The following is a 25,215-nucleotide window of genomic DNA, read 5'->3' on the forward strand; positions in this document are numbered from 1 at the left end:
TTGAAATTGTGGAGTTCTTGGTATGACAGATCCTAATCACATTATCTAAATTTGAATCCAAAAAATTGAGTGACATTGGGGCTTAAAAAATTGAGTGATATTGTATATTATGAACAAATTAATTGAATGGAAAATCACTTGTACAAACTTGAATTTATAAAAATTTAGTAAAAATATCAAAAAAATAATAAAAACACAACATTCAAATTATCTTTACTAATAGATACAATATAAAATTACAATGGGAAAATTCCACTTCAATACCCTAAACTTTGGGGGTAGTGTCAAGTTAGTACCCGAGCTTTTAAATTTTTCACTGCAGTACCTAAACTTTTAAAAAGTGTTAAGTTGGTCCCTATTGTAATCAGTCATCAATTATCTATTGAAAATGTTAAAACTACCATTCAAAGGAAGATACTATTCATTATCTTCTACCTTGAGACTAAATCAGTTGAGGTATTTGAGATTCTAGACTAATGAAGTCATTGTCTTCTACCTTTAGATCTGAAACACATTCTTGTCTAGTTATTTCTTTGTTTTCAGTTATTGTTTCCCTTTGTCATATTTTATGTTTTTTTTCTCTTTTTCTTTGAAGATAACTGGTTCAATTTTCAAGATAAGGAACAATGACTTTTTTTTGAAAAGTAACTTTAACCTTTTCAACAAGTCAATTAACACTAGGAACTAACTTGACACTTTTTAAAAATTTAAGTATTGAAAAAACACGTTTAAAAATTTGGGTACTAACTTGACACTACCCAAAATTCAGGTAGTAAAATGGAATTTTCCCCATCGTAAATTTTAAAAATTTTAAGTGCATATATATAAGTCAAATTGAATCGGATTTTATCATTCGATGGCGCATATTTATTCGAATTCGAATTCGAATTCGGACAATTGGATACCTTTGCAGCCAGCCCTATTTTGGGTTTCCCTTCAAATTATCAGCGTTGTAGGCTATAAGCGTTAAACCCTACTCAAAGGGAAAACCCTCTTCTTCCCTCGTTTCCTCCCCTCTTTCTCCGATCACTTCTGCTCCCTTCAGGAGCGCCACCCACCTGAGCTCTGTGTTTCTTCTCTGCAAATAAATAAACAGAAGCAGCAATTCGAGCCTCGTAAAGTTGAAGTAATAGCTGGAGCAGGACTCTCACCATATGGTCATATAACATGATTCAGTTCTTCTTCCTTTTGAGCTTCTCTGAACTATGAGTTACATGCACAAGCTGCAGCTCATTCATTCCATTTGCGCTAGTTAGGCCACTAGTACCTACTAGCTACTTCTTTTTTGTTACTGAAGTACGAGAGCCAATGAAGGCGGCTTTGATTTCTTTTCAGAAATTCGTTTCACCAGAACCATGAAAGTGATTCTTACCAGTCTAAATATTCAGGTATACTTAGAGATTTTTCCGTTCTTTGACATTTATTTTACCATCTGCCACCGAGAATTATCGTTGGATGAACATTGGCCATCTGTTTCTTTGTAGAATTTGAAATGATTTTCTTATTATGCAGGGCTCGTATCTTCATAGACGCATATCCACTTGTGTTTCATTTCAGTTTATCTGAAAAGAAATGTTTTTTTTTTTTTTCTTTTCACTTTGATTCCAATCGTTTTCTTCAGACTTTTAAACTGAAATTTGTTTCACAGGTTTTTATCTGCGTTTCTTTTATTGTTTTCCTTACATTTCTATGGAATTTGTTTGTCGAGGTCCCCCCTCACTTAGAACTCGATTTAATATCTTTATCTTTGTCTTCTTTTCCTGCTTTTCGACATCTTAGATTTTCTACTGCAAAGAAGGTCCATTGGGGGTATTTAAGTGATTATCTTATGGGTTTCTTGACCCACCATATTTTTCAGTTGTTTTACACTAAGAAAGTGATGCATTGTTCTTCTGTGGTGTTCCCATTGGGCTTCCTTTTAATGTTGTTAACTTCTAGTGTTTTTTGTCCAGATTCTTTGTTTAGTAGCTTCTGGCTGTTCATGAGGGCTTCTTCATTCTCAATCATCAATGGTAATATTGGAAGACTGAAACTGCTTTGTGGGAAAAATAGAAAACCTCAATTCTTTCCATTTAGGAGTTTAGCTTCACCTTGCTCATCTTTCTCAGAGGATGAAGATTTTGTTCCTGAATGTTCCAACTCTTTTGACGAGAACTTTGAAGAGAATATTGAATGGGGTTTGGTTAAATCTATAGAATATAATGGACTATATCTTAACGGGAAGGCTATTGATGATTTTTCTGTCAGGAACCCTTTAGGTTTTGTGAATGAGAGAGCTGATGAGTTAAGCATGAAAAGAATAAAAACTATTCTCTCAAAGCGAGGTTGGCTTCTTAATGTTGGCAAGGAGCATGGTTTTGACCTCAACCCATGGAATGTTACCCGGATTTTGAATGATTTGTTTGATGAGAGTTTAGATGCTGCACTTTCTTTCTACTTCTTCAAATGGTGTGAAACCTGTACTGGCTCTAGGCATGCAATTAGACCAATTTGTGCAATGATAAATATTCTAATTTTAGGAAACATGAATTACAGGGCTGTGGACCTTATTTTTGATCTTGTTGGAAATAAGGATGGAGGAGAAGAATGGCATAATTTAGTATTTAAGGGTCTTGAAGAAACCTGTAAGGATAGAAGGGTTACCGAAACTGTACTTAATATGCTTGTTAACTCATATGTCAAGGAAAACATGACAAAAACAGCAGTTAACATATTTTATAAAATGATAGAGATTAACATTTTACCTACACTTGGGGTATGTAATTCTCTTCTAAAGGCATTGTTAAATTCAAAGCAGATGGAAATGGCCTGGAAAGTATTAGGAGAGATATTGAACCTAGGACTAGGTCTTAATGTTTCTTTTATGAGCCTATTTGTTCATGAGTATTGTGCTGAAGGTAGCATTAAAAATGCTTGTAAATTGATTGCTGAGATGTGGAATTACGGATTAAAGCCTGATATTGTTGCATACACAATTGTGACTAATGCCCTCTGCAAAATAGGTCACTTAAGAGAGGCCACTTCTATATTATTCAAAGTGATTCAGATGGGTATTTCTCTTGATTCTGTTTTGATAACTTCAGTTATTGATGGTTATTGTCAAGTGGGTAGGTTGGAGAAAGCAGTCAATGTTTTAAAAGTTTCTGGTTTTGGTCCAAATCTTTATGTGTACAATAGCTTTATCTCAAAGTTATGTAGAGATGGTGAAATGGCTGAAGCTGCTAATCTTTTTTCTGAGATGTCTGGTTTGGGCATGTTTCCTGATTGTTGTAACTACACAACTCTTATTGGGGGGTACTGTAAAGTTGGTGAAATGGAAAAAGCACTATTGTATTTAGGGAAAATGTTGAAGAGGGGACTCAAGCCATCTGTTATAACATATAGTGTTTTGATTGATGGCTACTGCAAGAGTGAAGATTTGGAAAATGCAGAATATTTGTTTTCAGTGATGCAAAGAGCAGGTCTAAAACCTGACATTGTTACATACAACACAATAATGGATGGATATGGAAAAATGGGCCACCTTCATAAGGTTTTTGATTTGTTGCACATGATGAGATTGGCTGATATTAGTCCAGATGTTGCAACATATAACATTATCGTCAGTGGTCTTGCCAAAAGAGGCTTTGCTAAGGAGTCAAAAGAGATCTTAGAAGAACTCCTGAGAAGAGGTTTTTCTCCTAATGTATCAACTTTCACCAATATCATAAGTGGATTTTCTAAGGAGGGAAACTTTGAAGAAGCATTTCTTGTGTGGTCATACATGAGTGAGCATGGTATGAGACCTGATGTTGTGACATGCAGTTCTCTTCTTCATGGGTATTGCAAGGCTGGCCATATGGATGGAGCAACTGTCTTGTTTCGTAAGATGCTGGATGCTGGATTAGATGCAGACATTGTATTGTACAATACTCTCATTAATGGATTTTGCAATCAAGGAAACATGGATGATGCTTGTCACTTAATAAGTATGATGGCAGAAAAAAATGTGATTCCAAATTATGTTACTTATAAAGCACTTGTTCGTGGTTTTGAGAAAAAATGTATTGACAATCCTGTCAAAAATGCAGCTATTAAGATGCAGAAAATACTGCAGACAAATGGCATTGATGTTGATATTTCTCAATATATGTCAACAACATAGCAGTTAGAGTGGTATGAAATTTAAAGCTAGGTTTTGCCTGTCTTTATTTTCTCATTTTCATTTCTTTTTTCCTTTCCTTTTGTTCTTCCACTGTTAATTTTGTTGTTTTTTTTGTTCTTTTCAGGTGGTTATTCTGGGGAAAATACAAGAACTGCAATGTATGGATCTAAAGTGGAAATATAAAATTGACGTTGTTGGGCTTGACCTTGCCCATGCGATTTTACATTGAGATGTGAAAATCAGTTTATCTTAGCCTGAATGTGTTATGTGGCCAGTGCTAGATGCTAAAGTAAGAGCTTTGGAGGACATACCATGGAGATACATTTGTGAACCATGAGTACTGAAGTGAAGAATTGTCTTCTTGGTCATAAATTTATGGAATCCAAAACTACAACCAGGCTAACAGAATGAACTTGTTGAAGACTAAAACCAATTCCAGTACTGACATATTGTATGTAACTTCTACCTTCTTGAAGAATAACATATTTAGTTGTCACTAAGTCAAGATGACTTAGAGAACTTGATCTAATCTGACCTATTATGTGGCATCTGGGACAGGTGCCGATTCTGATGGAGTGGTTCTTGGTCCCATTCTTTTAGAACCAATATTAATTGGATTGGTACCATATTTACCTTGTTAAGAACTGGTAAGGATCCATACTGATAATAAATAAAGGTTAAAAACTATATTTTTATATACCTACATATATTCTATTTAGTAGGTTGCTTATAACTGGTCTAATCAATGTTAGATTTGATAAAGCCTGATTTTATAGGACCCTATAGATTGATCAATATATATAAGTATAGGATCTGGTCTGGTTCTGGGTCTACCATTCTACCCTAATCCAGTCCAAACATGACTAGTTGACAGCTCTAAATGTATCATTAAAATGTGGTTTAATTTCTCTTATTGCCTATGTATTTGAAAAAGGTGGTAGTCATGCTGAATTTTTGGAAACCAAAATTATGAAATAAGTATAATTTTCTGTATCATCTATACTCCAACCATGGAAACTTTGAACTCTCTCCTTCTCCTGTGACATTTACTTTTAGGTATTTACATATTGAATGTTTGAACTGTTTGTTTGCTCAACATATTGTGTGCATTCAAATTAGGCTCCTAATTCATATTTTTATTGTTGTTACTCTCTAGACTTCCTTTGAGTTCACAATTAGAGGTGAATTTTGGATGGGCTTTAATTTGGTATTTTTCTTAACAGTACATGGATTCTTACAAAGATCTACTCTATAAATGGCATGAACTTCAGATTGAGAAGTTGGGGGGGTGCGTATCCAGTTTTCCAGTAACTTTCCAGGTTTAGCATTGATATTGCAAGATCCTAACAATGCTATAAACCATGTTAGTTAGGTGAGTTCTCAAAGCTTTTTTCTTTTAATTACTTTTTTTTACCATAATCTTATTGTACACCTTAATGTCTCATCAGAGGTGGCTCAACCCTGGTGATACTTACAGAGATAGAAAAAGAGAGAAAAGCCTCTTTATGTGGCATCTTCTTTTTCTGACATTTCTGTCTTTTTTAACATTTCACTGCATCCCTGCTGTTCTTTTCTGAAGGTTTTATTTTCCTTATTGTCCCTTGTCATTGTGACAAGAGACATCTTTAACAATGATTCTTGTGGTTCTTAAACATCAACTGAGTTGGTCCACTCACTTTTTATTTCAACTTCAGTCTTGTTCTCCTTGAAGGAGGATATTTTATTTTTTATATACACAAATATGGAACCTTTCATAAATTGCTATTTTGTTTATAAATACATATGTTTTATTCCTTGAAGAAAGGATTTATATGTCGTCAAATACACGCAATGGTTCTGAAGAAATTTCAACAAATTTGGGATTTCTTTTTTCAGGTTTGAGCAGTTTTGGGTATTTTGTCATTTGAGACATTTGATCAAACTCTGTCTCTTGTTTAACATTTTCTGTATTGAGTGATTCCAGATAGGAGAAGATGTGGAAGGAAGTGACAGTGAATCCAGATAAAGAAGTTAGAGATCGACTCAGGCTGTTGAATTTAGTTTGGTCGGTCATTTCATAAATTCCGACCCAGATGTGGAGAAGATCGAAGAGTGGACCGCTGCTGAGTGGTGACCTGAGAAACCTTTTCACATGAGGAAGCTAAATGCTGGTTTCTTGTTCATCTTCAAAAGCAAGGAGGAGGCAAGCAACATCCTGATGAATGAACAAAATAAGTTTCGAGAACCTTATCTCAGAATCGGGAGATGGAGTCCTTTAGTTGGAGCATTCAGGGATATGGTCCTCTGAATATGGTGTGGATTACTATTTTCGGGATACCTTTGCACATGTGGAGCTTCCAAACTTTTAAGATAGTGGGAGACACATGTGGAAGATTCAGATTTGTTGACTCTGGAACAATTTCGTGGAGAAACCTTTCTGTTGGTTGTATCTTAATTGAAGTTGAAGAGATCCACCTTGTTCCTACTTCCCTAACTCTCCGTTTCGCTGGTGAATCTTTCGACTTGAGACTGGTCATAGATGGATCTTACTCAACGAGATGGATCGAAAATATGGAATTGTTGAGGAGGCCCAAATGATCAGGTTGGGTTCTGGCGATATTGGAGGGAAGACGAATAGTCAGATCGAAAGGGAAGGGCGCGAGGTTGAAGACAAGGGTATTTTAGGAAGCAAAGATATCTATGGTTCGGTTGGGGTCTTTACCTTGGGCCACATAATGGATAGTGAATGAAGAGTTCCAAAGAGAAATAAAAGTGGTGGGGCCCATGTGAACTTAAGTGGTGAGGTGAATTGGCTGGGACACGTGGAAGAAGAAATAAGGCTATGTTTGGTTTGAAGGAAAAAGGTAGGGAAAGGAAGGGAAAGATAGGGAAACCTATACAAGGTTTGTAAAGGTTTCCCTATCTTTCTTTTCCTTTCCCTACTTTTTCCTTCAAACCAAACACAGTCTAAAGGAGAGAACTAGGAAGATGAAAGAAAAGGAAAAATTGGGAATTTCAGAAGACAAAGTGATGACACGGGTAGGAAAAGATGGTGAAGGTTTGATTTTGGACCAAGCTTCGAAGACAAAGTTTATCAATATTGTTGGAGAGTTATCTACGAAGCATCAATTAATGGTTTTGAACAAGAGAAAGTTCAAGTGATCTTGAAGTTTTAGGCGCACAATTCAGTTTGAAATCCCTGGGAAGAGGCTTTGGAATCTGAGAGTCGATGCTGCTTGTGAAGAATTTCAGAAGAGTGATCAATGTGGAAGATTCATTGAACCTCTTAATCTAAGAGAACACGACGATGAAAGGAAAAGGAGAGGACAGGTAATAATCAACGAGCAGGTAAGTTTATCTCTTTTGGTGACTTCGTAGTTGAGCTCTCCTCCTTTTCGTCACAGACATGGAGTTTGGAGGAGGAGGATCAAATGACTGTTTGTCTAGAAGGTTCAGAAGGTTAGAAGGAAGGGAGGTGGTTTCTAAGGAAGTAGCGGAGGAGTTAGTGGTTCCTTCTGTACGCTACTGAACATGGCGATGAGGTTGCGAGCGAGGCTTTGGACAAGAACGGCAAAAGTGATTCATCTCTGGACTGCGAGGGTTATCAGAAGTTTGAAATTTCAGCTGGTAGGATTGGAATACATCTAGGGTGGAGAAGAGCTGTGAACAAGGAAGGTTCCGTAGGACCTATAGAAGGAGCGGAAAAACTAGAGAGACAAACAAGTGTTACCTTGTCCATGTATCTAAGGTTTTCTCAAGGCTAAAAGACGGTTTGATTGGGCAGGTCCTCCCAACAAATATGAACGAGTGTACAGAAGGAAGAGATTAAAAGGCTTAGATGCAAAGAAAAAGGGCGATGAAAGGAGGGGGGGGAGCTTCAAGTTGCCGTAGGGGAGATAAAGTCGACCCTGACAAAAGAAGGGCTGGAGGTTAGACTAGAGTCAGGGGATAAGAAGGAAGAGGGAGGTCAAGCTGGTGAGAGTAGCCTTACTTTGTCTCAACAAGCTGACAAGGAGGTGGAGAAAGCGTAGATTAAGACCTTGGTGGACAGGGGGGGGTTAGAATTGGCAAGAGTTTAGGACTATTCTTTTGGGGAGGCAAAGAGTTTGCTAGAAGAGATTTTGAAAAATTTGAATTGAGTAAAAGGGGAGAGAAATTGAAGAAGATGATGCGACGGAAAGAAGAAAAAGTTTGGGATGAGGAAGATGATGGGCAGGACAAGTCATTTGATCCTAAAGACTAGCCAATGTATGAAAGGGGGGGGGAGTTCCCAGTCTTTCTTTTTGTTAGTTTTGCGTCTTTGAAAGCCTTTCTGTATGAACGGGGGGGGCTCTCAGTACTTCTTTTCGTTAGTTTCATGTTGCTGTATGAAGGGGGGGGGGGGGGATTTCTCAGTCTTTCTTTGGTTAGTCATGTTCATTGTAAGTCTTGCTGTTGTTGGTAGTGGGTTCGGGTGTTATCTTAACACCCTTGTCAGTGCTGTAATCTGATTTTTATTTTATCAATAAATTATTTCTTTTATTCTTAAAAAATGGAATACCGAGAAGTCTTCTTTTTTTCATTATGATGTCAGACAACTTTGATATTGATATTCAAATTGAGAATTGAACCTTACACATTTTATTTTACTGACATCATGTTAAGACTTCAAATGGTTTGGTTGTGTTTGAATTTGAATGTCAAGCACTAAACAGTTAAATCTTCATACTTACTGAATTGACATTGTCTATGTCCATCAGCTGGAACTTGGTTCAACCTGTTGGTGTCACCCAATATGGCATTCAAGTAGCTGTTCATGTTTCTAACTGGTTCTCTACTTTTTAAGTGGAGTTGCATGAACTTATAACATTTGGACCTTCAGGTAATCTCTTTTCTCGCCAAGTAGTCACAGTGTTTCTATGGGAATAGTTGCAGGATCAGAATCCAATGTGTGTCTGTGTGTCAGACTCAGCAAGAAGAAGAAACAAGGAATCATAGATACATCTATAGAAAAGTATAAACTATTGAAACAGTGTATATTATGTCAAATAAGCAAGTATATAAAGGAAAATGGATGTTCATGGTTCAAAGTATCGAAGCACTCGATTCAATACACAATTTTTGCATATCAGGCATTTCAAACAGGTAATATACTAAGATAAAAAATTAATTAGGCTCTGAGAATTGAGCCAGGACATCTCTAAAAAGGATTAACCTTTGAAACTGGCCAGATATCCTTAATCCATCTATTCAGCATATCAGGAGCCCAAAGATACAATATGATACGCCCGATAGCAGGCGTAGCATGTATTTGATACTTTGAACCTTGTGTATATTGTCCAACATGGACACTTCATCCATGTTGGAAATCCATGCAACATTGACTAGTCGTTAGGGTAATAGTGTCATTTTGCACTTTCTGTTGCTTAGGAGTCTTAGAGAGGAGCTCAAAAGCCTTTTTCAAAGGGGAGGTCAGTGAAGTCTGAAAACATAGGTCAGGCTGTAATTTTTGGTTGAAATATTAGTTTAAATAAAAATAATTTTCTCATAATGTTCTAATTTGATAATTCCTGCATAATGTCTATTTTCCAAATACTGTCTCCATCCTCAGAATAAAAGGTTCTAATAAAAGTGTGCTTAAAAGGCTCTAGAGTATGGACATCTGATTGGATTTTTTTTTGGCATGGAAAAGCATCTTAGTCTGACATTCCATTCATTTATCTATGACCAAAAGAGAAAAGGCTAGGGGAACTTGTATTATAACCACTCATCTCACTTAAGGGCCATTGTTTTTTCAAAACATCTGAGAAAACGGAAAAGGAGGGTCAGCATAATTTTTAATTAACCAAAAATCCCATGGTTTATTGTACTTTCCAGGTGAAATGATGTAAGGCCCTAATTGGGCTAATTTTTTGCCATTCAAGTTTCAGAAGCATTCCGGTACCAAGAGTACTGCAGGAAAGATTTAGAGTCAAACAGTCCATAAACATAAAGATTTGAATAAAGTATTGTTTGTTCAGGATCCATCATTATTGCTGTAGATACTCCGTCATAATTCACCCAGATTGCATGAAAACCACTAGTTTGGACACATGCAAAGGTCTTAACTAAAACTTTCTTGTTACTATTAAACACATGGGGACCAACTTTGATACATGTAAAGTTCCTAATAGGTTATTTTGCCTTCTGTCCACTACATGGTCAACCATCTTTTTCTTTACCATCAACTAATTTCCTGACTTTAATTAGAGAAGATCATTACTGTTTCAGTCTCCTATGTTATTTTTTTTTTTGATCAATATCAGTCTCCTATGTTATTCCTGATTTGGAATCAGAACAGTTATTCTGTTACTAAATCCCACCCTCCTCTCTTACTAAATCCTTCTTTCTGCAATCTTCCAGTTCAATCAAAACTAAAACAATGTTCAGCCACTTAATACTCTGTTCTCAATTCTTCATTTTTTTTTTATTACTGTTATTCTTTGTTTGACTTCACTTTAATCTATGCTCTGATCAAGTTTTGGTTGCTTTTGTTGTTTGACTTCACCAAGGTAGATAGAAAATTGGTTAGAAGCTTTTGGAGAGAAAGACATACTAATTGGAGCTTTGCACCATCATGGAGAGCTTCAGAGGGCATAATAACAGCTTTGCACCATCATGGGAAGCTTCAAAGGGCATGATAACAGTTTGCAAGGAGGAAATGGTACAACGCATTGAGGAATTGATAGACATACTAAGGCCGAGAATGGGGACTGTGTCCACTTGCTGATCTCCTGTTCCTTTGCTACAGCTATATGGAGGTGGAGCTTTTGTTTATTTGGAGGTAGGTGGTCTTTGCCTTCTGATTTAAGCTTGTTATTTCAACCCATCCGTCTTTGTTTGGCACACTAGAAGAGGTAAGGTCATGTGGAAATGTGTCAGGGCAGCCACTTTGTAGACTCTTTGGGAGGAAAGGAATGCAAGAATCTTCTTAGAGAAGGAAAGAGGATTAGATGAAATGAAGGATTGTATCATAACAAGAGCAATCCATTGGCTGAAAACTGTGGATATCTTTGATGACTTCTCCTTTAATGATTTGTAGAGAAATTGGCTAGTAATAGCTAACAATTCAACAAAGAAGGATAGAATTCTGTCAGAATGGATTTCGCTTGTGGAAGGTGTCATCAAGCTGAACTTTGATGGAAGTAGCCAAGGCAATCCCGGGCCTTCATGTATAGGGGGTATCCTGAGAAATAAGGACATCAACATAATTTCCCTACTCTCAGGACCGGTGGGAGCGGGGGATTCCACTAGGGTAGAAATCCTTGTTGCAGTACAAGGAATTCAGATCGCCAACCAGCTTGGGGTGGAGCATCTCCTAGTTGAAGGGGACTCTCAGGTGGTAACCAGGTGGCTCCGAAACTTGGATACCACCATTTGGGGCTATAGAGATCTCATAAAAAAAGTAAAGTGGTTAACTAGTAACATGAGAGTTGAGGTAAAATGGGTTAGTAGGTCTGCTAATTCTTTGGCTGATGCTTTAGCCAAACAGGGGGTTTCTAGGGAAGATCTTTTTTGTGCTTCTATGTAAGTTGTTATTAATGTGGAAATCTGTACTTAACTAGCCCGGAGAGGTTGCAACTCGTACCTCTCCTTGAGGACTTTGTAATATTGTCTATTGCTGTTTTATAAAACCATTTCAATTATCAAAAAAAAAAAATTGATAGACAAATTTTCAGTTTCTGTTAAATCAAGGAATGCACAAGATGGGTTCTCAATTTCTCATGAATGTATATGGGCCAAACTCATATAGGAAAGGAATTTGATGTGGGAAGAGTTGGCAAACATTAGAGGGTTATGGGAAAGACCTTGGTGCCTAGGAGACTTTAATATAAGGCTGTGTTTGGTTTGAAGGGAAAAGGTAGGGAAACCTATACAAGCCAAACACAACCATTCCTTCTAGGAATGGCAATGGGGCGGATTTGGGGCAAGGATCATATTTCCGATCCCCGACCTTGACTTTGAAATAAATCCTTGTCCTCAACCCTGATCCCTACCCGGGATAAAAGTTATCCTCCATCCTCGATCCTTAAGAGGGATAGGTTCCTTGCAGGGATCCGAATCCCCAAAATTTTTTATAAACAATATTTTTTGAAAAATAAATTTACTTAAAACAAAGGAGAATTTTGAAATGTAAATGACATTTAAATATATTTTGATATATATAATATAAAAAGTATCATATATATAATGTTTATTTAATATGAATAATATTTTATATATAATTAGGGTTGGGTCAGAGCGGGGATTTCACTCCCCTTCTCTAATCCCTCCCTTGGTCAGGGATCCCTATTAATTCCCATCCCTGTCCTTGCCTTGCTAGGGCAATTTTCATCCTCGATCCCATTGGGTCGGGGAGGCTGGGTATTTGACAGGGATGGGGAAAATTGCCATCCCTATTTCCTTCCTTTCCTTTCCCTACCTTTTCCTTCAAACCAAACACAACCTAATTAGATTTGTGGAAGAGACAATTGGTTGCAGAGAGAGAGGTTAACTACACGCATGAGGAGATTTAACGACTTCATGCAAGCCTTTGAATTAAGAGATATTCCTTTGGGGCAATCATGCTACACTTGGTTCTTCAAGCTAACCCCATATGTTCTAAGCTTGATAGGTTTTTGGTGTCATTAGATTGGAAAGAACATTGGATTGGCCTCATAGGGAGAACTTTACCTAGAATCACCTCTAATCATTGGCTATTTTGTTTGTTCTAAAGGGCTACTTTTGGTGGTCCAATCCCTTTTAGGTTTGAAAACATGTGGCTTACTCACCCAGATTTAAAGAAAGAGTCAAGGATTGGTGGGACACCTAAGTTCAACTGCTATGTTGGGAAGGTAAAAAATTCCTGAAGAAGTTGCAAATGCTGAAAGGAGAAATCAAAGAATGGAATAGAGAGAAGTTTGGGAGATTGGAGGAGAAAAAAACGAAATTTGGTCTCACAAATTGAGGAAACCGGTAAAAAGGAGATAATAGGTTCCCTAGTAGAGGGTGACAGGGAGTTTAGATGGTCTTTAAAAAAGAATTAGAGGAAACTTTGCTTAGAGAGGAAATAAGCTGGAACCATAAGTCAAGAGAGAAGTGGATCAAGGAAGGTGATGGTAATACAAGAATTTTCCATGCCATTGCTAATGGTAGGAGAATAAAGAGGCTTATCACCTCTTTAGTGGTGGGGGAATTTGAGATCACAGATCAAGATGAAATTGCAAAGGCTTTTGTGGAACATTTCAAATCAATCTATATAGGGCCCCTTAATGAGAAAATCAAGCAGAGGTACTAGAAAGACAGTTTGCTGAGGATGAAATTAAGGAAGCCGTATTCTCAACAGAGAGATCCAAAGCTTCAAGGCTTGATGGATTTACAATGGTGTTTTATCAAGACTGTTGGAATATAATGAAAGCTGATTTCATCAAAGTATTTATGGAATTTCAAAGAAGAGGGTAATGAGCTGGGAAATGAACTCAACCTTTTTAACCTTGGTCCTAAAGAAGTTTGGTGCTAATCATCCTAGGGAGTTCAGACCTATCAACTAAGTAACTAGTCTTTACAAAATAATTGCTAAGGTGCTTTCCCTGGGAATCAGAAAGTTACTCCGTTCACTTATCTCCCAATATCAAGGGACCTCAAGGGGCATTCGTTCAAGATAGACAAATAATTGACCAAATCCCAATTGCTTCTGAGGTGTGGATGCCCAAAAGAGACTAAGGAAAAGGGGAATTGCAATCAAATTGGACTTGGAAAAACCCTACGATCTGGTGGGTTGGGAGTTCTCAATTAATATTATGAAGTGTGGATTTGGGGAACAATGGTGTAAATGGATTAGAGGATGTTTGCAAACAAGTTATTATTCAGTAATTGCAAATGGTTTGGTGGTTGACTTCTTTGAAAGGTTTCGAGAATTAAGACAAGGGGATCCCGTCTTACCCTTTCTTTTTACTTTTGTTGCTGAGGTCCTCAGTAAGTTGATTTCAAGAGCTAACAATATGCAATTGTTCAAGGGGTGGTGCATGGGGAGAAATGGGGTGGAAAATTTGAGAATGGTAGTAAAGCTCTTTGAGAGGATGTCTGATTTGAGGATAAACTGGTCCAAAAGTGTAATGGCTGGCATCAATGTAGAAGAGGGTGAACTGAGGGCTTGTGTAGAATCTTTAGGTTGTGAGATTGGGGATTGGCCTTTGAGGTATTTAGGTTTACCTCTTGGTGACAACTCTAGAACCACTAGGTTTTGAAATCTGGTGGTGGAAAGGTTTGAGAAGAGACTAGCGGAGTGGAAAAGGAATTATAATTCTTTGGGGCGAAAATTACCCTAATTAAATCCACTTTCGCCATCCTCCAGGTGTATTACATGTCTGTGTTTAGGGATTTTCTATGGGAACCTAGAGAAGGTAAGAAAGATCATTTGGTAAGATGGGAAAAGGTGGTAAAGTTGAAGGCAAAAGGAGGTCTGGGAATTGGAAATGCTAGAATGAAAAATATGGCCTTGTTAAGCAAATGGCTTTGGAGGTTCCCTAAGGAAAATGAAAGATTGTGGCACAAAGTTATTGCAAGTATCATGGGCTGTCAAATAACAGATAGGATGCTGGTTGTCTGCATAAAGCTACTTTGGCTGCTCCTTGGAAAGCTACCCATGATATCATTCCTGCCTTCCTCAACCATGTCAAGTATGATTTGGCTTTGGGTAAGAAAATTAGATTCTGGGAAGATGTTTGGGTTGGGGAGTATCCTCTGTCTGAGATCTTTCCTTCCCTTCTTTCTCTCTCCAGCCTTTAAAGGTTGACATGTGCCTGATTTTATTTCCCAGCATTCTTCCCCCTTTGGGCTTAATTGGAACCTTGGATTCACTAGGAATCTTAGAGAGTCTGAAATATCCAGTGTGTCAAATCTGCCAAGGGAATTTGGGCCTTTTTCCTCCTAATGCTTCAGGGCTTTCTTCATGAAAGTCTTTCTTCAACTCCTGTGTAGCTACTTCCTGTCTTTCTTTCCTTGTTAAGGGAATTTGGGGTCCCCCAATTCCACCAAAAGTCAATGCCTTCTGTTGGGAAGTGTTTCATGGTTGTATTAACACCTATGACATGATCTAAAGGAAAAGACCAAACTGGTGCTTTTCCCCCAGCTGGTATTTTTTATGTAAGTTGAATGGTGAGGCTGCTCTTTATCTCTTTGTCTCCTGTCCTTTGTTGGCTGCATTTGGGATTGGTTTTCTTCTCTTTTTGCGTGCAGGTGGTCCCCTCCTATCAGCTTGGAAGGGTTGTTTAGGCCATCTGCTTTTAGATGCTCTAAGAGGAGGGGTAGGACCTTGTGGAGATGTACGAGGGCAGCAGTGGTATGGTCGGTCTGGGAAGAAAGAAATTTAAGTATTTTTAAAGGAAAGAGAAAAGCAAGGAAGCTGTGATAGAGGTAGGTAATAACCTCAAGAGTGGCACACTGGGCTAGAACCTTGAATCTTTTCTCTGGGTTCAAGGTTGATGATTTTTTCAGGTCTTGGGCTGCAATAGCCTACTCTTCCTCTACAAGACAAAAAGTCTGTTTGCAGTGGTCACCACCAAGTTGTGAATGGAAGAAGCTAAACTTTGATGGTAGCTGTATGGGTAATCCGGGGATATCAGGCATTGTTGGAGTAATTAGGGATGGAGGGAGTTATATTCTCATTGTACTCAGGTCCAATTGGGCAAGTTGATGTATACAGATCAGAATTTTTGGCAGCAGTTTATGGGATGGAAAAAGCAAAGGAATTAGGTATTGAAAGACTGATTATTGAAGGGGACCCGAGAACAATTTTGAGTTGGCTGAAAACGGGAGAAGGAATTTCGACTTTAAGGAATGATTATAGAACGTTTAAATGGCTGTCTGAAGAAATGATGATTCAAGTTAATATGGTTTGGAGATCTACAAACCATTTGGCAGATGGGCTTGCTAAGCAAGGGGTTCAGAGAGAGTCTATATATTGGGCTCACTTGTAATTTTCTGGGTTAAATATGTCCTCTTGAGCCTGTTCTATCTACGACTTTTTGTTGTACCTCTTTTATCTAATTTTAATGAAATCTTCTCTGTTGCTGATAAAAAAACAACGTATGGTGGTCTGCAAAATGTCAATGAATATTTGATTTTTGATAGGTTTTTCTTCTCATGGTGGTTCTTTTTTTGCAATGCCAACTGTTTTCAGCTTTAGAAGTTGAGGTTGATTTTGATGCCTTATTTATATTTATAGATTAAACTCTATGATTCCAGGGGCATACCCTGCAAGACAACTAATGGGTTGAGACTTGGAGAACTCGATAGTAAACTAGTAATCTTGTTCATTATTTTAGATTAATTATAGCTGCGGAAAGGTGTTCTACTGACTTCAGAAGATGTATAGAAACTTGGTCTTGTATAAAGTATAGAAACTTGGATCTCTTAGGATGCATAGTTCCAAGGGTCATAAATTTATTGCACACTTGATGCTAATGTCTAGTGCTTATTCTGTTTCTGTACTTTCTGCAGCTACTTGACAGTGTATTAGAGAGAGTGTTTTAAATAAGAGTTAAGATTTCAGATCTGCAAATTTAAGAAAAAAAAATAATAGCTCATTATGATCATCATCATCATCTAAGCATTATCCCAACTATATGGGTTCGTTACATGAATCCTATTTTGCCATTTTGTTCTGTTTAGAGCCATCTCTATTGTTAAATTCAAAGAATAGATCATTTAATGGGTTATAATTTGACAAATAATATGTCTTTAGGCCCTAAAATGTTGCTAATCCAAAGTCCAAGTAATTTTATAGAGGAGTGCAGGTCACATTCCATTTCATTTTCTTTAACATTTTTTACTTTTAAATTTATGGTACCTGTCCTCAATTCTAATTTATATTAACATATTGCAACGTATTGGTGAGTATCATATGATATGTATCAGTTTCTGTCCTATTGTTATACAATAGAAATATCTAGAGTTGCACAATAGGACTATTACCCCTGAGAAACAGATTAACAGTTGGGTCTTTTGGGGAAGTGGCCTTAGATCTTACAACCTGTTGCACACTGACCTGGGGGTTCTGGGAGGTCTACCTTTGTTTAAACAAGATGATCATTATTATGGTAGACTCATCAATGGTGACCTGAGATTACTTTAGCAACTGAATGGTTGTGACATATTATTGGTGGTTAAGTATCAATAAGGTTCTGAATGCTTTGAAGAATTCTGACTTTCTGAGTAGGAGTGGCCGTATAAGTATTTTAGCAAAGGTGTTAAGAGAAATGAGCTAGAATGGGAATACTAGGCCTAGGGATAAATATGAAACAGTGTGTAGTTTCTTTATAGTACTGCTGTGGCAGCTTTGGATGTAGTAGTATGGATCCTTCCTTGCGTAGATTTCTCAGGAAACTTGAAATTTAGGTTATGTAATGTTAAGATGTTTACTGAATAACAAAAACCTAACCCGAAAAGTTAAATAGAAGGCAATTTACATTGTTTTGCCCAACATCCAGGTGATGGCTCCCTATGTTGAGCATCAAAGCTAGTAGTTCAGGATCACCACAAATTAGAAACTGATACTGTATTTAAACAATCAGCCAAACCATTTGTAAATATGCAGATCCACCAAAATGAACAAGCCAAGTATGAGTTCAGCATCTTTACTTCCCTTGTCATGAATCTTTGAGACCATGGTCCTTCAGTCCCTGATAGGAATCAAGTTTCACCTACTGTGCTAACATTAACCCTTGGGTGTAGTGAAAGAAGTTCATCCCTTAAGGAATTCCCTGTCCACTTAGACCTGAAAAACTAGTCACTATATGTTTCTTGCATGATTTCTAAAAATCTGATCAAAAATTAAAATTTCATTTTCCCTACTTCAGGTGCCTCCCATGGTTGAGATATAACCCATCCTTGATGAGAGGAACCGGTCACTATGGACAGGCCTCTAAATATTAAATCCAACATAATTCCTTTGAACTCCTTTCTTATTATCACCAGATGTGTGCTACTATCACTGTTCATTTTGTGTATCTAATGATGCAATCCAATATTTGATATCCAAATTCCAAACGTACATCCATATAGAATGAAATCTTAATTTCCTGAGCTACTCTTATGAATCCATATCTTCTGTGAGTACTTATTTGCTTTAAATTTATAACAGTTTAACTTGTTTCATTTGATGGCAGTTTCATTTTGGAGTTGCAGTATATTATTGTGTCCAAATGGCCTTGCGTGAGCAGGGATGCGTGTCCTTGAATATTTGCATTGACTGCATAAGAGATGCTCAAGGGAAAGTGCTCTTAAATATGATCTCAATGTCTGCAACTCTGAGAGGACCTTGTCAGGTATCCATTGCATTGATGGAAAGTTAATAAAGAGATTATTTCATGGTTCAGTAATTAAAGTTGGGTTTGATCTTCATCAATCATCTAAGTTCAAGCTTTTTTTGCAGGAACTATGTTATCTAATATGTCCTTGCACAACAAAACCCAGATTTTATTCGGAATATATGATTCCAAAGGCTACCATGTGCGGTTCTGAATGCAGAAATGTGGAAAGACTTGTTATAGTGAATAACAGAATATCTCCTGGAATAATGTATGCTGTCACTGAGCTTAGCCGGTGACAAACTAGACATACTTGTCCAGGATCGAAACTATGTTATTCAAACGGCTGAAATTGACAAAGTTAACTTTGATCCAATATTTATTTGTTCTATTGTGTTTGGCATTATAATCATCCCATAATTTGTACTAAATAGCAAGCCACGCACAAAGATTTAGTAGGCAACAACATTCAAAACAAAGCAGGTTGATTGCCAACCATCTGAGGAATGGATTCTTCTGTGGGGCTCAACCACATTTTAGTGGTGATCTAAGGGAATGTAAATAAATTAATGCTACTATCGTCCAATCGTTTTGAATTTGTTAATTCACTACAAAGCTCTCCTGCATGGGGCCTGAACTCTTATATTTTAAGATGTTTTTGGTGGTGGCAAATAGATTGTGTTCCTCTATTACCTTAGATTTACACTAGCTGAATACTGATTAACATTTATATCTCTTCTTCCTTGGTCATCATAAAGAAAAAAAAATGTATACTTATTTTTATTTTGCCGGATCAAATGTAGAGATCACACTGGTCTGTATCAACTTCTGGTGTTTGGACTCCAACATCATTTTCAAGGCAGTCTGATGCATATTGGTTATCTCACGATCATTTTTATCAATAATTGCAACTTTCGTTAATTAAAGAAGAGAAAAGAAGTGTACAAGTACAATTGGAGATAAAACAGCTTATCTCCATAACCCAAAACATTTGATATCTCCGAACCCCTTGTTTTGCCATAAGGCCCATAACATCAGCCTAGCCGATCTTTGAACCCATTGAATTCTTACCTCTACGCCTCTGATATTCATTTAATCTTTGTTAGCCCATTTTTATACATTCATGAATCATCCATTATTTCAGCCCTCAAAGAATCTCCAATCCCAATTGGACCAGAATTAAATTGCTATCACCTGATCTAACTCGTTTCTGAACAACCTCTTACACCTGAGGGGCTTGGATTCCCCATCCTATAGAAATCATCCATTGAGAAAACTGAAAACAGATCTAGAAACTTTAGCCAATGAACAGTTCTGATGGTGATGCATTCTATCAAGTCTTCTTTACTATTGTTTTTCAAGGAAGATCTTGCATTTCTTTTCTCAAAGTGTCTAAATTACTGTAGCTTATATGCTTTTCCACATAATTCTACCTCTCTTCTTTTCTTAGGCCAATGGGAGCAAAGAAGATTTTAACCTAGGTCTCCTACACATAAGACAATAAACCATATCACCATACTACATTACCTTCTTAAAATCACGAGTCCAGATCAGTTGACCCATAGTTGTTAAATCAACAAGGCACTCATGGAGGGTTGCCTTGCTTAATTGCCAAATTTTTATTTTTATTTTTTTTTGTAAATGCTGCTATTATATATTTTTATATTCTTAATTTTATGAGGTTATAATAATAAAACAAGCATTATTAAACAAACTTTTTACTTTGGGTTAAAATGTTCGTTTCTCTTTATTATTTTCTTATATGTTAGGGTACTCAACACACATATTGGTGTATTGTGTCTTGATTTAGTATCTGAACTAATAAATAAAAACATAAAATTATCTACTCAAACATTCTTCTTCTTCTTCTTCTTCTTCTTTTACCTTTTCCTTTTTTCCTAGGATAAAAACAGGGCATCTGTACCTCTTTTTTTCTGAATTTCTTTTCTTTGTTTTTGTGTCTTGAATATATTAATTTTCGATGTTTTAATACGAGATTTGTACATCTTTTATGAAGATCATAGACAGTTACTAGTGAAAGATGATTGCTGGTTGCCATAGAACCTAGGGAATTACCCAAGGATTCATGGTTTTAGTTAAAAAAAAATCATGGTTTAGGTGAATAGGTGAAAAAGTGCCTCCCTGTTGCCTAGCCTTGCCTTGGTTTTTTGAAAACTGTGTTGATCACAACATGCTAGCCACAAGACACAATAGTCGCACCACATTGGGAGTATTTATTGTACTTGTATGTTGTCATTCATGGCCGGGGGGGGGGGAGGATTTGACTATGATGCCACAATGACATGAACTGGAAAAAAAGTTATAACCAATTAACTGACATCATAAAAGTGGTAACCAATCAGATGAATTGTACAGTTGATTTCTTTATCAGGAATGATAACAAACAAGTGAACAATCTTATGTTACTCTTTTGGGTTCCTCACCCTATATTAGGAGACCCATTAAAAAATCCACTACAAGAAACAAAAAAAAAGGGAGTGCTTTTTTAGAGTTCCAACTTTGTCTTGTTTTTCAAGTTTCATGGGACTACACAATAGGGGTTTGAAGTGGGGGGTAGACCATTCCCAACCTCTTAACCCCCCCAACCCTGGTGGCAGCAGGATTTGATCCTAGGTCTCTACTATGAGTCAGCGATCCTACCGATTGAGCCACCATCAACTGAGCAAAAGCGAGAATTGCATATACTTGTTTTTTACTAATATTCTTTTAGGAAAAATACTCTGCAGCTCACTACAAAATTATAAATTACAGCCCCCCATTGCTATTAGTAGCCCCCCATAAACACATCCTACCCGTTGATGGCATCAATCCATAGTTAGGCTTCAATCCAAGGGCTCTAAATGGCATCTGTTAGTCCAAATTCGATTCATTTATAATTCTAGCATAAAAAATGATTTGATAAATAGATAGATATATGCCAAACACGATTTGATATTTAAATGTATATGTTCACATATATTTAAAATTTATTTCTAGTATAAATTTATTTTGATAAAATAATATCAAAGTCATTTTTAGATTTTAGTTCAGCCACTCCAACTGAATAATTTATTTTCCATGTCTTTTTATAAATATAAATTTTACATAAAAGTAATGAGATTTTAAATTAGTTTGCTAGCAGTACTACTAATAAAAGGTTGAGTTGTAACACTGTCGTATTTTTATTACATACTCTTAACACTTAAATTACTTGTAATTAAAAAAATATTTATTATTATTATTATTATTATTATTATTATTATTATTATTATTATTATTATTATTATGTTAAGAGACATTAATTACTTGATTCCAGTTTTCATTTCATAAAACATAAATGTACTTTAGAAAAGTCAAACGACACCAATAATTTTCATTTTACTTTTTCAGTTTGTCTTTCAAGCCTTCAAGGGTGGGCTTGCTTTGCAGAGGCGCACGTTAGTAGCCTCTCTTGTTTATCTTTTATTTATCCTCTTTTCAGTTTTCACTTGATTCTCATTAAAGGGGAGTTCGCTTATCTGAAACTCTACCCAAACAGCGTGAGAGATGGCTCTCCTCCTGTTCTCTCCCTCCCTCTCCTCTGCTTCTTCTTATCCTTCGTCCCCGTCAATGGTCATTACAGCAACACCGAGTAAGAATCTATACAAGATGCCTTTGAACTCTCTTCTTTTTCTCTTTGAAGTATGTTCTTTTCTATTTGTCTCCTTTCTCTTTCCATTTTTTCTGGTACACTTGAGTAGAGTTTATTAAGCTTAGATGTTTCTAGGTTTCCTGTACTTGTTATCCATTTCCGACTGACTGCATTATTGGAAGTTTTCGAATTTTTGTTTTTTTTGCAAAACTAACATTTTCTCTGTTAAATTTGCTATTGTTTTACAGTTATTTCCCCATTTCCCATATCTTTTTGGTCTTTTTTTTTTTTAAATACTTCAGGGTCGAAGTCTCAACATTTCATCTCGGTTGTATTTATCAAAAAAAAAAAAAAACATTTCATCTCGGTTGTGCGTTTTGTCCAACTTTTTCATTTGGGTTCTCTTTTGGTGCCCAGAATTCCTTCTTTTCTTCCTCGGTATCTCTATCCCCGTTTTAGGGCAATTACCACTGCGTCTGCGACAAATCAATTTTGTCCAGTTGACTTAGCTGTTTTTCATTCATCTCTCACATGGGTTTTCTTTCAACCAGTGTATATTCCTTTTTTCCGCCTCCATATGCATATTTCCATGTTGCTCTAATGCTGAAGCTTGTCTTTCATGTGGTTTTCTTCTTTAGCATCTTCAATTTAATCTTTTTCTTACTTTGTATATCTTGAGATACACAATTCTACCTCTTTTTTTTCTGCTTTAAGTGGTGTCTGTATTGTACATGGCATTCAGTGTCCAGGTTGCAGAAGAAATGCATTGGTATGCAACCAAAGTCTTTCAATGGAGTTCGAATTTTTCTGTCCGGAGTTCAAGAACGGGGAGCGGTAATTGTTCGGGCTTCTTCAGATATAGATGGAGTTGGTTTAGAGAGCGCAGAATCGGCAGCTGAAGGGAAGGAAGAGAATGTTTCAGTTGAAAAGCTTCCTTTAGAGTCCAAGCTACAGATGATGCAGGAGCAGAAACTGAAGATGAAACTGGCAAAGAAGATAAGGTTGCGGCGGAAGCGGCTAGTCAGGAAGCGCAGAATGAGGAAGAAGGGAAGATGGCCACCTTCAAAGATGAAGAAGAACAAGAATGTATGACCCTTTCCCAGAGTCATCCCTGCAGGTTTAGAGCTTGCTCTTTTTCTGCTTAAGCCATTTCAATTTGGTCATTGTTGTCTTGAATTGATCGTTATTAAATGTATTTTTTGTTATCAGTTCAAATTTTAAGGGCCTTAATATTGTTTTGTCAAATCGAGTTATGGCTTGTAGAAATTTATTGTCATGATCATTTCCTGATATTTATACAGGTCAATTATGTGGATTCAGTTTTTTTTTTTTTTCAACCTTTATTTTTTCTTTAAATTTTCCATGTTGAACCCCTGCAACTCCGGGTTGATATTCTTATGCTTCTTAGTACGCCAATAGTGGAAATCTCTCCCTCCTTTTTCCTTTTTCTCTTTTCCTATTTGGTGAAACATACTAGTCTGAGTCTGTTGCAGATTGTCATTTTCTACATGTCACAATTTTTTCAACATAATCTGTCCATTTATATCTAACAGGGTCTTTTCCTTGAGTTGTTTTCCACCTAACCATGATGAAAATATTATGAATGTGGTCTAAATTTGTATCTGGTAAGAGATTGGTGGTTCACAATTGGCTGCATTTCAATCCTTTGTTACCACCACCATTTTGCTTACATGCCATTACCAATCCCTCTTGTATGTGATTCTGCTGCTGAATGAATTCCCTTAATTCTTTTTTTATACTTTGTCTTTACTCTCTGCACATTGTTACTTTGTGGCACTAAAAGCTTCATCAGTTGGTCGACTTTTCCTTTTGGAGTTCATCATTAATAGTCCAGTTTCTCATGTCATGAGTCCATGAATTGAGTAGTAGAATCATGATCTTGGTAAATAAGAATATCAGCTAGACTCCAAAAGTCTGAAGCCCAATCCAATCTGGTTGTTTGGATTCAGATCTTAGAACCTGCATCCATTTAATAATTGGATTGGATGCAAATTTAACCCTATTGGATTTGGACGAAGTTTCAAATTGGATTTGGATATGGCTGGATCTAATCTGAATCCAGCCTGATTACAGCCCTACCTCCATAATTAGAACTTATCCTTGGTGACATTAAACAAATTGAGCAAGGTCTTGAGATAATAATTTTAATAAAATGCTAAACAAAATTTTCAGTGTCTTCATATCGCCCTTCGAATTCTTCCATATTCCCTTTTCTTCCACTACCAGCAGTAGTTCTATTGTATTTTTCCATCTGTTGGTGATATTGAATCTTAGTTGTGTTAGTAGCCTGACCTAATGTAAAGAAAAATTGACATTATTAAACTGGACAAATGATTAAGTTATTCCTAACAGTCCGAGTTTTCTGTTAGAGATATTCTCCAGTGAAAGATTGACTGGTGAGCATACAAACAAGATGATGCTGATAGAACATATAATTTTTGTTTTCATCTAGGATCTCTGTAACGTTCAGTTCCCTCAGGAGGGTCCCATGGATGGAATCATTTAATTTTGAAGTAGGGAAGAAGTTCTTGAATCCTTAACTGTTATCTATTCAATTTTAGCATTTCTGTGTGACCCCCAGCCCCCTGTTTTTCCTGTTGACGAGCTTATGTTTTCAAGTTTCTAGAAACATGATATCCAAACACCCTTATGCATGGATCTGATAACTATTTATGTGAAGGTGGTTTCTAGTGAGACGTTAAGTTAATATTCTAGTGCCAAAAGAACAACATATGCTAGCGAAGTGGATCCAGTCCCCAGGAAAGAATGTTGATTTGGTGGATGGTTAGCCCATTTCATCTTGGAAATAATTTCTTGGTCAACTAAAGTGACTGGGTGGTGTAGTAATAGGCAAATTAGAGAGGGAAATGGTGAAGATACCCATGTTGAAGAAATTCATGTCTTCAATTCTAATAATTTTAGGCATCATTAGGGCTCAATTATCATTATTTTTTTAGTTTTCTTTCCATGTATAAAGGCTTTCTGTATGCATATTTCTTTACATGGTTTCTCTTTCATTAAACATGCGAAGTCCTTGCATACAGGGCTTTGAGCTCCTTGCTTTTGATTATCAAGCTTGATACAAGTTATCATCAGGCTTCATTTCTTTTGATGTAGAAGGTGAGGTAATATTT

The 25,215-nt window shown here is 36.7% G+C and overlaps 2 protein-coding genes across 22 annotated transcripts; both read left to right on the forward strand.

The window, feature by feature from the left end:
• The first annotated feature begins 914 nt into the window (after nucleotides 1-914).
• LOC104593591 (Pentatricopeptide repeat (PPR) superfamily protein) lies at nucleotides 915-19,044 on the forward strand. Of its 21 annotated transcripts, none has more exons than XM_088892179.1 (9): nucleotides 915-1,388; nucleotides 1,953-3,968; nucleotides 4,071-4,155; nucleotides 4,269-4,595; nucleotides 4,703-4,791; nucleotides 5,368-5,516; nucleotides 10,658-10,925; nucleotides 18,289-18,447; nucleotides 18,555-19,044. In XM_088892179.1, exons 2-3 carry the CDS (start codon nucleotides 1,982-1,984, stop codon nucleotides 4,142-4,144), a joined length of 2,061 nt encoding a protein of 686 aa, XP_088748305.1. In that variant the 5' UTR covers nucleotides 915-1,388; nucleotides 1,953-1,981; the 3' UTR covers nucleotides 4,145-4,155; nucleotides 4,269-4,595; nucleotides 4,703-4,791; nucleotides 5,368-5,516; nucleotides 10,658-10,925; nucleotides 18,289-18,447; nucleotides 18,555-19,044. The 21 variants fall into 21 exon arrangements, with proteins under 21 accessions (XP_088748305.1, XP_010251806.1, XP_010251805.1 ...); XM_010253504.3 differs by adding an exon at nucleotides 8,863-8,984 and having other exon boundaries at nucleotides 918-1,388; nucleotides 1,953-4,155; nucleotides 10,654-10,925; XM_010253503.3 differs by adding an exon at nucleotides 8,863-8,984 and having other exon boundaries at nucleotides 918-1,388; nucleotides 1,953-4,155.
• Nucleotides 19,045-21,893: 2,849 nt separating this feature from the next.
• Nucleotides 21,894-23,379, forward strand: PSRP5 (plastid-specific 50S ribosomal protein 5). The gene is made up of 2 exons (XM_010253499.3): nucleotides 21,894-22,060; nucleotides 22,803-23,379. The coding sequence occupies exons 1-2, from the start codon at nucleotides 21,976-21,978 to the stop codon at nucleotides 23,150-23,152; spliced, it is 435 nt and encodes a 144-aa protein (XP_010251801.1). The 5' UTR covers nucleotides 21,894-21,975; the 3' UTR covers nucleotides 23,153-23,379.
• Nucleotides 23,380-25,215: the final 1,836 nt, after the last annotated feature.

Source organism: Nelumbo nucifera, chromosome 7 (genome assembly GCF_055504915.1).
Source record: "Nelumbo nucifera cultivar China Antique chromosome 7, China Antique-T2T, whole genome shotgun sequence".
Classification (NCBI taxonomy): domain Eukaryota; kingdom Viridiplantae; phylum Streptophyta; class Magnoliopsida; order Proteales; family Nelumbonaceae; genus Nelumbo; species Nelumbo nucifera.